Here is a 12,046-nt window from a genome sequence, read left to right on the forward strand (position 1 = left end):
TTTGTGTTGCTTGAAGAAGTAGGACATACAGCAACCCTCCAAACCAGTACTACAAGCCTGGCAAATAGCATCACATTTGGGTGACGCACAGAATCCATCACCCTAGGGGAAAATTGCATTGGGTCATAGTATGGAGTCTTTACATGCTCCATATTATTTCTACATAACGTTTTGAGATGACAGAATTATAAACTATCTACTATCCTACAAAAAAGATATATCCAGAAATAGCACTGTCACTTCACTGTTCCTCTCAACAGATATGGGACTTTTAAAAAATTATCTTCAGAAGCATCTCTTAAAATACACTGAAAGGTGGCATTTTGATTTACAGTTTTTTGTCATTTTTTAAGATTCTTAGCAAATTCAAAGTAGATATAAGTTTTATATCTTATAATAATATGGCTTCACTATGTTTCAACTCCAAATTCATTTCAAACTTCTAGACTTTCTAAAGTAGGACATGTAGCTCCTTCAAAGATTCACGTTTAAAGCGTAGTATAAGTCATGGTTCAGCATCACAGAATCTACCATCAAAGCGTATCTACACATTATCAGTCCACATATGTACATACATAAAACACACCTATAAAAAACATGCACACATATCAGCAGAAATTTAAACTCAGTAGAGCTATCGTGGTTACTTCAAGCATTTGCAGGCATTTACACTGCTAGATTTCCTCTCGTATTATAGGTATCCTACTACTAACTACCAAAAAATTGCACAAATCAAAATAAGTTACCTTTGTTCAAACAACAGAGCAGCTCATTATATAACAGAAACTGTCATCCTTAATCGCTCGGGAACCAAGATAGTGCAGGATTCTTGGAGCAGAAGTGGTGCGGAATGGTTTGAGGCAAAACTGAAACATATTGTTTAAGTAAACCTTAAGGGGAGGGGATCATATGCGCAATTGATGGATTTTTTTTTTTGTATCATCTCCCACAAAGCCTCTCAACCCCTCCCCACCACTGAACAGTAAACAAACTGCTGATATTAAAGCGTTGCAGCCCTCAACACCTCCCCCTGCCTTTTTTCCTTCTTGCTGAACTTTAGACTGTTCCTCAGTTTTGAAGTAATAAACCTAAATTCATTAAATAAAAAGTATTAACAGAGAAACCCATAACTTGAAATTTGTGTTTGAAAACTTTGTGAAAAATAAAATAAATCAAGACTTATTCCACAAGACTCTCACTAAATTGATGCCAGCGACTTAAAGTTTCCAAAGTTTTTCCTGACAAGTCCTTAAATACAGAAGTAGTTAGCAAAGAAAGTATTCCTCTGATTTGAACCAATATCTGTATCTTCAGAAGAAAAACTGAAAAACACATAAGGTAAAGCAAAGCTGTTAAGTTTCTGTAAGCTTCAGCTTCCCTGAATATGCAGAATGCTTTGTATGATCACTACAAATAGGTTTAAAAGATATTTTAAGGTATTTTGGGCGATTCTTAATTTTCAGTATGTATTATTTTTAAAATGTGTTCTACATAAAGAAAAAAAGACAAAATCTCCCAGAACAGCTTTGGGGTTAAAAGCAAAGTCCAAGACAAGTCACCATAAGATTTCTACGAACAGTTCACATCAGAATGTCGATACTCATTTCTGGCCCACCAAATGGGGCAGAGGGCCTGGGTTCTGGGGGGAGTGTCTTTCCCTAAGGAAGGAAAAACTGGCACAAATCTTTTTTGCCCTCTGAAAAGATTCTCCTACTTTTACAGCTTCTGTAGTTGCCCTGATGTCAATCAACATCACAAAGAGGTCTCTAACTGGAGAAAGTTCTGATTGCCTGTACAAGATCAGGAAGAAAGAAAATGACTATTAAAAAAAAATATGATTAAAAGCACTGTGATAAATAAGGCTAAAACTTACCAAAACTGTAAGAAAAAAAAGAACCACCGGGTGAAACAAACTACCCTTAAAATTAACACTTTCAATCTAAAAATATATTTTTGTCAAGTTTCATCTATTTTCCTTCCTCTGCACATAAAAATGATTAACGTCACAATTAAACTTCCACATTTCAAGCTCTTGCCAACAGGTGTAACATTCTTTATATAAACAAATTCATTGACCTGTTGCCACTGATAATCTTAATTAGTTCATCTCAGTTGAAACAAAAACAAAAAAAATTCTTTTTTCCAAATAAGAAAGAAATAATGCAACACAAATACCAACTCCTCCCCAAACCCAAAAACTGTTTAAGTTACAGTAACCTGAAATGCACCGGCCATCACAGAGAGCAATTGGAGAAATCCAACAGGGCTCAGCAGGAAAGATTTTTAATAACAGATTGAAAAACAAGAATAAAAATAACTGCATCAACAGAGCCTTTCTTCCTCAGGCCACAAGCCCGTTCTTACTTGAACTTTTTTTTTAAATGGCATTTTGGCCACTAAAACCAATCCAGAACATTATTAAAAGTTAAAAGCTACCAATTACTTCTGTCTGTTCTTTTAAAGCAAAGTTTGGCATTACGTCAGTTGGTTTAAAGAAAACAAGAAAGAGGGAGAGAAAGACTAAGAGAGAAAGTTTCCTGCTTGTATAAACTAAACCACCAGGGAAGGTGTCTAGCCACTTGTAAAGTATTTACTGCAGGTTTTTAAAGAGCTAGAAACGTTTTAAAAATTAAAAGTTTTCTTCCTTATTTTTAATGAAACATACTTAGGGACGAAAACATGTACCCCTAATGTCTTCTCTGGGGTGTTTGGTGGTATTTGTATTTCAATGACTGCTTTGAATCAGAAAAGGATTTCCAATGATGCTTCAAATTTGAAGTACATAGATAATTTCATTTGTGTTTCTGTTACTTGGATTTGTGCTCTTGGAGACAAAAAACGTGGGATGACAAAAAGTAGACATTGCTACTAGAATAGCTACTACAGCTGCAGTCACTAGTCAGGCTTCTCCACCTAACTCATAAAAATTCAAGTAATTTTCATCCATAGATCCTTCTGCAAGTTCAGTAAAGAGGTTCCCTTAAGCACCAAGTTCACTTTCTACCCTAAATCAAGTTCTACATTCTACCCATCAGGGAACCAAATCAAAGACCAATGAATTCAGTTGCCAGGGATCTGGGAACCCCAGAGTGACGTGACAACCCTAACGGTGACCATAAGAGCAACATCAAAGACATTATTTATAAAGGCCATATATAATTAATTGAATATCCTATACAAATAAACAAATGGCTTAAGACCCACTTATACTTGAGGATAAATTTTTAAAAGTGGTTATTCCCTCTGCAGTACTGTTAGCTACTGAACAGTAGCACAAAACACTTGGCATTTTAGCATATTCACTTAAACCCAGTGGCTAAAGCCTACAGGAGACAAATAATTTTGTTCATTGTAAAAAAACTCTGCTCAATTATATTTTGGGGTAAATAACTGCAAAGTATATTAGTTTTCTCCATACATGACAATTCCAAGCACCCTTAGAAAATCAGATTAAATTTCTACTTGGCAAAGTGTATAACAGTTTCTTCATATTTTATCTAAGGGGGAGCCTACAATTCCAGAAATCGTAACAATTCCATGATTACATTATAGTAACAATTCACTACTTCCTTCCGTCTGATGATAGCAAATGATGAATGTAATTATCACACAGATAGACAACGTAAAACCAAGTCTACATATGCTGCCATTAATTTCCCCAAATTTCAGTAAGGAAGATAAATGAGTAAACAGGACTCAGAATTAGCTATACATGGCATTCATGGTCGCAACCAGCAAAAGAGGGAGAGAGAAAAATCTTTGTTACCTGAAAGCTCAACTAAGGATAAACAACAGAAAGTAAGCCCATAAAACTTGCCTGTTTTTATCAAACTGATTATACCTTGTGGGCTACAATATTTGGGAGAGAACTGTCTGAGTTTACAGTTTTCTATGCCTGCCAAAAACAAATGCAGACTACCACACTAGCTCTCCTGCGGAAACTAAATTAAGCAAAAGCAAATACCAAGGGGAAAGTTGTCAGTCTGTTGAATGAATGGCTGCATTTTACACACCAGAGAGTATCTTAATAAGAATATGCTTTAATATGCACCAGTCATTTTATTTTAAGTGCATCCCTTATTTTAAAAATTATAATTCTCCTTTTAAATCAGTTATAAACACCTGCCCATAACTTTACTAAAGTCTATTTTGTTTTACACACAATAGGATAGTGTTGTTTTTGTTTACATGATTGTTTGCTATCCAAAGGAGTATTGAGTAAAAAATAATAATTTTTACATATGTGCACTATGAAAAACATTTGAAGACTAATTGTCGATATTTGTGCGAATTACAAATTTGAAATAAAGTTGCAGCACAAAAACAATTTAAGTCCTTTTCAAACTTTCAGTAATGCTTATTTACTTCAACAAAGAAGGTAAGACAAGAGTTCATTAAAACTTAATACCCTTTGGCATTTCTTAATAGAAATGTACAGATCATTAATTGCAAATTGTGGTATTTCTGTATCTCTCTCACACCCCTTATACACACTCACACACATCAAATAACAACAACAATAAAAAAAATAATTAGAAACATCACTGAAATACTAGAATCTTAAACGCAGCTTTTCCACAGATGCATTCACTGCCTTTTTGAAGGTTTTTCCTTATGAATGAAGATTTCCTTATGTGTATTAGAGGGACCTATACTGTAGAAATCAGAGTAAACTTAGGATTTGTACATGACTTAAAAAAAAGTAAAAATAATACTGAAAATATGGTGGGGCACGTGAAAATATGGTAGTAACTCACGATAAGCACATTAATACGGGTTCCAACCTAATTTTAAGCAAATGTTTTATAATACTCAAAGTATTAATTGTCAAAATGCTGAGCTCTGTAATCAACTCAGGCTTCACAGCTTCTATGACACTCTTCTCCTTACTTTTAATGTTACCTTTAAGAGACAAAGGACAAAAACTAAAGAGCCACACAGACCCTCCAGAGCCTCTAGAATTCAAAGGAGTAACAAACTATTTTGGAAGTTGCTATATTCCCCCATTTATTTGGAGAGCGTAAGACTTAGTAATTACGTGTGGAAAAGTATTCTACACACATATATTCTAACATATAATTGATATATCAGGCAGCCGTAAACATCAGTTCACCAATGGTGGCCGACACAGTATTAATGAAGCTTCAGAATGCCTCCTATTTAGAAAAATCAAGTCATGATATTGACATTAAACTTGTATTAACCCTCAGGAGTTTTATTTTCCCATTACTAATATCCAGAAATAACCATCAAACTTTAGCACATTAGTGGCCCTGTACATTTAACTGAATCTAGAGATGTTTTCACTCAGGGTCTAGCTTTAAAAGGAAGTTGTGAAATCTGAGGACACATAAAGTCTAAGAACGGCATCTCTAACTTGTTGAGATTAAGCCTGCCATTAATAAACTTTCACTTAAAGGTAAAAAAAAAAAATCCTCAAAATGTTGGTATCATTTCCAGACTGTCCTGCAAGCATTGCAACTTACAGGAAACGCTTCATCTTCCCAGACAAACCCTATATTTATTCACAACCCTGGCATACTTGGGGAAAGAAAAAGAGCCCACACCATTTTAGAGCTAGTTTGCTTTTTTACATTAACCGGTAGAATATCTGAGAAAGTGTTCTAAGCAAATGAGAGCATGTAAGAAACTTTACAACAGAAACTTTCATTCTCATTTTGTCCACGTCAAGAACTGGCTGCCCGCATTACTTTCCTCTGCTGCCCCTAGCATTTTTAACTCTGGCAGCCTTTTCTAAACGATCAACTTTTCCTAAAACCAGCAGGAAAGTAACATGATGCCAGCAAGATGCATAGGTTTTAACTTAAGAGCTGGAGGACTCTGAAGAGTGGTTGGAAGCGTCCTATTTTATTTTTGCTTTGAACAGTCATATTTTAGCCAATAACAAGGCCTATAGTTATCACTTCTTTGTAGTTTTGTCACTGGCCGTATCTCTATTTTCCCTTTGTACTTATTATCCCTCCCAGACACTTTTCTGTTCACCTGGTGTGTTACCAAAGTTCAGTGAATCTACAAAAGTTCAGTGAATCTGCCTAACTTCTCTGCAACTTAAGTTCTCCGCTAAGCTCCTCACTTCACTTACCTCAACTTAAAACTCTAGCCGTGATTTTCCAAAATAGGACAAGGATGAATATTCTATCATAATTTTGACTCATCATTAAGATCCACCGCTCTTATTCAAAAACTTTCATAGTATCAATTCTGAGGCCTAAAAAGATATGAGGAAGTAAAACAGAACCTAAAATTTAGTAAGTCCATGGTTGCCTCTGAAACCCACCAGTCCTTCTCGCCCTCTAACTTAAATTGCTTTAGAGTCGTAGGGCCATAAAAAGGGTACCGACTTCCCTGGGGAAAGGGGAAAACACCACCATCTCACACAGGTACTAACAAAAAAGCTTTCCCAGCCACAAAAACAGCTTTGCACTTCAAACAGCTCCCACCTCCGCCTCACCCTCTAATTATTCATGGGGTCCTATAATCCTCGAGTTATTTGAAGGGACAGCGGTGTTTGCCTTGGCCTTTCAGAGATGCGTTTCTCCAGAATCCAAACAGGAACCAGACAGAGGGCGAAGCGCCCGTCCGCCTGGAGGTCCCACTGCTGTCAGGCATTTAATCACCGTCCAGTGTCCGCTGACCCGCGACACATGGCGCATCACCGCACCGCAGAGGAAGTCTGCCCCTTCCTCAGCCCCGACGGAAGCGCTCTGGCGGCAAGGCCCCGCCGCATGGCACGGACGGGGCACAGACCCCTGGGCCAAGCTGCCCGCGCCGCGCGGAGGCGGCTGCACCAGGGGATGCGACGCCCTCCGTCTGCAGCCCAGCTGGGCCTTTACGGGAAAAAAGTTTGAAGCCTGGCTCTGCAAACTCTTCAAAGCCAACGCCAGCCCTGGGCTGCTTCCCCAGTCTGGGCACCACACGAAGGCCCCTCTCTGAGACCCTCCCGACCCTCCCAAGTTCGCCCAACTTACTACTCTGCATGCTGGTGCCTAGTCTGCTCCCCGCTTGTCAGGAGCCCCAGAAAACTTGCAGCGGCGGCGGCGGCGGCCCCTCGGGTCCAGCCACCTCCGGCTCCTCCGCTGCGCCCGGTAGGAGAGAATTAAAATCAGCCCGAGAGAGACAGCGAGGGGGAGTGGGGCTGCGAGGGGGAGGGGGCACCGGCCTCAAACTTCTTTTTTTGGCAAATGGGGATTTGTTTTTCCTCCTCCCCGGCGGCTGAACTTGACCCTCCTGACTCCAGGGGCTACCGCAGTTGGAAGTCGCTCCTTTCTAAGGCTCGGATGCCTCAGACCCACCATAAGGAGGAGAGGAAGGGGGGGCGGGGGAAAGAAAGCAGAAAAGAAAGAAAGAAATCACACGCGCAGAAAGAAAGAAAGAAAATGCATGTGAAACTCGAGAAGCCTGCGCTTGGCTTTCTGCACACTCTCCCTCGGCTCCCCCCCCACCCCCAAAGAAAGTCACTTTTAATTCCCAGGGCTCCCTGCTCGCGATCGCCCACATCCGCGCACCCCCGCGCGGGCGCACACTCGCGGCGCGGCGCCCGGGCCCGGCCGAGGGGCGCGCGCCCCGCACCCCCGGCCCCCGGCCTCCCCGCCTTACCTGTTGATTGATCGTCGGGAGCACCCTCGGCAGCCCGAAAGATGGTGGCGCGGCGGCCAGAGCCATGAACCGTCCTCTGTTGTTCGCAGAGTTGATCTTGGATGATTGGGGGGGAGGGGGGGGAGAAAAAGGTCTTTCCTGCCTCCCCCCCTTTCCCTTCCCTCCCCCCCCTATGAGAAAAGGAGAGCGAGAGCGAGAGAAAGAGAAAGGAGATAGAGCGAGGATGTGCCCGGTGCCGGGTGGGAGAGGGGAGGGGGGGTGTTGTTTTTTGTTTAAAAAAAAAAAAATAGGAAGACGAGAGAGCGGTCGAGAGGACGCGGGCTCTGGAGAAACGAGCAGCACCAAAAAAGAGGACGCTTGAGATTGCAGTGAGATCGGGTCTTTATCAGAAATGTTATCGCTTGTCAGGACCTCAGTCTCCGCGCATTACGTCAGTTTCAAGACACCAACACTATTAATATCAAAGGAGCCTTGGCGGAGGAAAGCGCCACCCCGACCGAGCTCCCTTAAAGAGACAGCGCGCGTCCCCGCGCCGCCGCGGCCGCCGCCGCCCCGCCCGGCCCCGAGCACCCGCCGCCGCCGCCCGCAGGGACCGGCCCCGGCCGCGGCCGCCGCCTGCGCGAGAACTTCGCCCGAGTCGGGGCGCCGCAAATGAGAGCAGCGCGGCGCCGGGAGCCGGCTACCTTCCCGCCCCGCCTCTCCCCCCCACCCTCCTCCCCACCCCCCGCGTGTGAACGTGCGGGCTGGAATCGGAGGAGAGAACCGAAAGCGCCGGAGCGATGTGATAAAGACGAGGACCTACCTTGAGGGGGATGGGGGGGGCCGATGGGGGCCGGCACGCGGCGGCCACACCGCTGGGCCCCAAACCCGCGGAGATGCTATCATGAACGATCAAAAGAAGTCTCGAAGTGCTGGTACCTTTTCGGTGGTCACTTTCCCTGCTCCCTCCCAATTAAAGGGCGCAGGTTTTTGTGCGTGTGCCTGGGCGGCCCCCTCCCCCGCCCTTTTTCTAGGACACGGAGAAGTCTTAGGACCTTGGGTCGCAGGTCGCGGTTTCCCGTTCACTTGATGGCAAGAGGGCTTGAAGAGGACAACTTGAACTCTATCCCGAGTTGGAGAAGTGCGGACCGAGGTTGCCATGGTTTTCTGGTCTAGGAAGAAGCTAGCGAGCTCAGTGGGTACTTAAAGAGGGTGACACGAAATAGATAAAATGGGAACATTACTCAAATGCTGCAAGATTAATACCTGCTGTTTTTTGGGGTTTTAGTAGTAGATAAGGAACTCTGGTTTAAGCATGACATTCTTTTTACTACTTCATATCTCCAAATTGTCTCATTGTTAAGTGAAATTCCCTTCACCTGAACTTAATAAATAGAGCAGGTTTTCCTCTTTCTCTCTATTTTTTTTTTTAACTTCTAAAGATCAACAATGCATGAAAGAGTACCATGGCAGGATTCAAAGTATAGTAGGTGTTAAAAATTAAGTAAACGTTTCTTGGGCGTTTGGACTTAATTCTCTTCAGTTGGGTGACTTTACGTGACATGTTTTTCCTCTAGTGAAAGTCAGTTAAAACTAATTTTGTGCTAAAAGGAGAAACATCTCTCCAAACGACAGAGTGATTAAAATTAGAATTTCAGAGAGGTACAATCATGAATCTGAGCTGAAGATGAAGTAATTTCCTCCAAAATATTTTCCACCAAATGATTCTTGAATCTTGTAAAAGATGAGTATATTTTTGAAACATACTATTATCAGAAGTGAAAATGCCAATCACAAAGAAAAAATTTAACATAAGCATGCGCACTGGCTTAGAATCTTAACTGCATTTTCTGTAAGGTCCTAATTTCTACTTAATATAACTAGTTAGACAGATATGTGATTCCTTTTTGTAGCACTTTTATTCCAGAATTTGTTAGCGTGTCCCATACACTCTTGATGAATAGAAAAGCAGTATTTCTTTTGCAATAGAGAAACTAGTTAGGTACAGGAATAGTCAACATAGTTTCAGTGAGGCAAACTATATATTCCCTAAAGAAGTAAGATGACAATGAACCTTGTATGCCTGCAGTTATTCATATGTTTTCATCAATTTAAATTAATTTTTGGAAATAGAGTTTAATTTATGTATAGTCCTGCATTCAGGGAAAATTAATATAAAAATCTTCAGTAATCTCAGTCAGCTACTAATGACCACCTGCATATTTCCACACTAGAGTCATTTAATACTGTCCACCACCAATTTCCACTGTAAAATGTAGTGATATATTAATATAGACCTTTATTTTATTTTTTAAGCCATAAATTAGCTTACCAACTTTTATAGAAGTATAGCACAGCACAGAGAGAGGCATTTTTGTTCAGGAAAAAAAAAAGGATCTGAGTGAAGCATTCTTTAGCCATGACTAAAAATATTAGATCAAATAAATTTTGAAATATGCATCTGAATTGTAAAACCATTTGTATTTAAAGAGTTAATACCACCTAAAACTGCTGAAACTAGTATCTGACTGATAAAAGCTGAGGCTATATCTTAGCAGCATACTTATATAGTACAATATATCACAAGGATTAGTCCCTTAATCTACTTCTGCTCCCCAAGATTTAAATGACATCTTAAAAGAGGAAGTGATCTTCCTCTCCGTCACCTTCAAATCTAAGGCAATCGTCAAGAGTGTAAATTTACTCACATGAAACAATCATTGATTAAATTGGTTCAAAAAAATTAAATTACATGCTTTTGCAAGCACAAAACCCCTGAGATGGCTGATGTTTTTCCACCTGTAATAATACAAAGCTTGACCATTAAGTCTACCCAAAATTATGTATTATATAAAACGTTAAAGCCAAAGGTCTGAGGGTGAATTACGTCCTTTAATTGAAAGGATAAAGTTACACTTCAGGTGCTGCAGCCAACAAATTCATGGTCACTTAAAAATTTAATGAATGAAGTTTCACGGACTCAATTTTGCTGAAGTTTGCCTGAGAAATGAAAAGTCTTCATGTTACTTTTTGTATTTCAAGTTAAAGTACAGCAGATTAAAATGCTGTCTGTATCAATCCATTTACATTAACCACAAAAGGTCTGTCTGTAGCGAACTTAATAAACACGCAAATATTTTTGTAAAGTTTTTCAAGCAAATTACTTATTTTATTTATGAAATAATGTATGAAGAAAATTTTTACCTCATGCTTCAGATATACTACATATGCTCTTGATTGACACAATATGTTTAAGCTCAAAGGCTCTCATAGCATTTTTTAATTCATGTAGGAATATTTCAAAACAACCAACTAATACATGAGGTCATAATTGTTTGACAGTTGTTTTTAATATATAAAATAAGTTATGTATATTGTTTTCCTTCAAATGTTTGTTGATTTGTTTTTACAGTCCTGACATTTGCATGGCACAAACTGAATTAGGGGAAATATTAAAGATTTATTTACATTTATTATCTTCTGCTGTCAAACATATGCAAAGCTCTTAAAACCATTCTCTTCTTTTGGTTTTATTTGCAAGGCATTTCTGAACAATGAGGCTGGATGTTAAAATAACCACCTGTGCTTTTACAGGATACATCAGAAAATAAAGGAGAAATTAAGAGAAATTTTAAAAGCAAACAAAAGAAGTAACTCCCAACTAAAATAACCTCCTTAGACTTTCATAGTTCTTTGAATTCTGAAATATTCTCTCATGGCTGGACCACTGATGAAAGAGTATCTTGAACTGTATTTATGCTTATTATTCATTGCAATTGCATAAGGCACTTTTCCTATTTTATTACTTAAACGTTCTTTTTCCCCCTTTCTTGTAGTTTATTCAGCAAAGATACAAAGAGGGATTAGTAGCTAAGCACAAGCATACTTGTTTTACATTTCAACCTTTTAGCACATAACTTACTTACAGTTCCAGCGCCTGTAATCACAATGATTTTACCTGATGGAACACGTATTTCAGAAATGTAATCCAACTGTTTACCCTAACACGTCATAAATTACAATTCCTTTCAGAAACCTCAAAGATTGACAACCCTTGGTCCTAAATGCCGACTGCTTTAACGCACAGCATCAAGAAAATATTTATGTATTATTTGCTCTCAAGTTAGTACTTTATCATATGAAATGAAAGACCATTTTGCCTTCCAGCATATCAAAACAATTATTGAAGTAGTCTGCCCTCCGTGGTGAGACCTGAAGGAACAGAGCATTGTCAAAGATGAACTTGCCTGGGTCCATTTCATCTTGCAATCATGCACACTCAACCTTTAAAGAAAAGACTCTTCTGCACAAATTATGATCATTTCCAAACTACCCATTGTGGAACACCTCTGGGTGAATTTATTAAAGATAAATTCAGCTTCAAATAGCCTGTATCTAGTACTCAAATTCACACTTATACTTGCCAATCCTCCCCCTGCAATATCAAGCA

General features: G+C 39.9%; 1 protein-coding gene across 9 annotated transcripts in view; it reads right to left on the reverse strand.

Moving 5' to 3' along the window:
- The window catches only part of TRPS1 (transcriptional repressor GATA binding 1), a 237,187-nt gene extending 226,454 nt beyond the window's left edge, over window positions 1-10,733 (reverse strand). For 3 of the 9 annotated variants that reach the window (XM_073229988.1, XM_073229986.1, XM_073229984.1), the window contains exons 1-2: window positions 7,618-8,390; window positions 6,104-6,229 (exon numbers count right to left, since the gene is read on the reverse strand). Coding sequence is in view for 1 of the 9 variants with exons in the window: in XM_017675321.3 (XP_017530810.1) it covers window positions 6,990-6,999 (10 nt within the window). In the remaining 8 variants the exon portion in view is untranslated. The other 6 variants (XM_037010821.2, XM_037010820.2, XM_017675321.3 and 3 more) reach the window with 4 other exon arrangements.
- Window positions 10,734-12,046: the final 1,313 nt, after the last annotated feature.

Source organism: Manis javanica, chromosome 2 (assembly GCF_040802235.1).
Source record: "Manis javanica isolate MJ-LG chromosome 2, MJ_LKY, whole genome shotgun sequence".
NCBI classification, from domain to species: domain Eukaryota; kingdom Metazoa; phylum Chordata; class Mammalia; order Pholidota; family Manidae; genus Manis; species Manis javanica.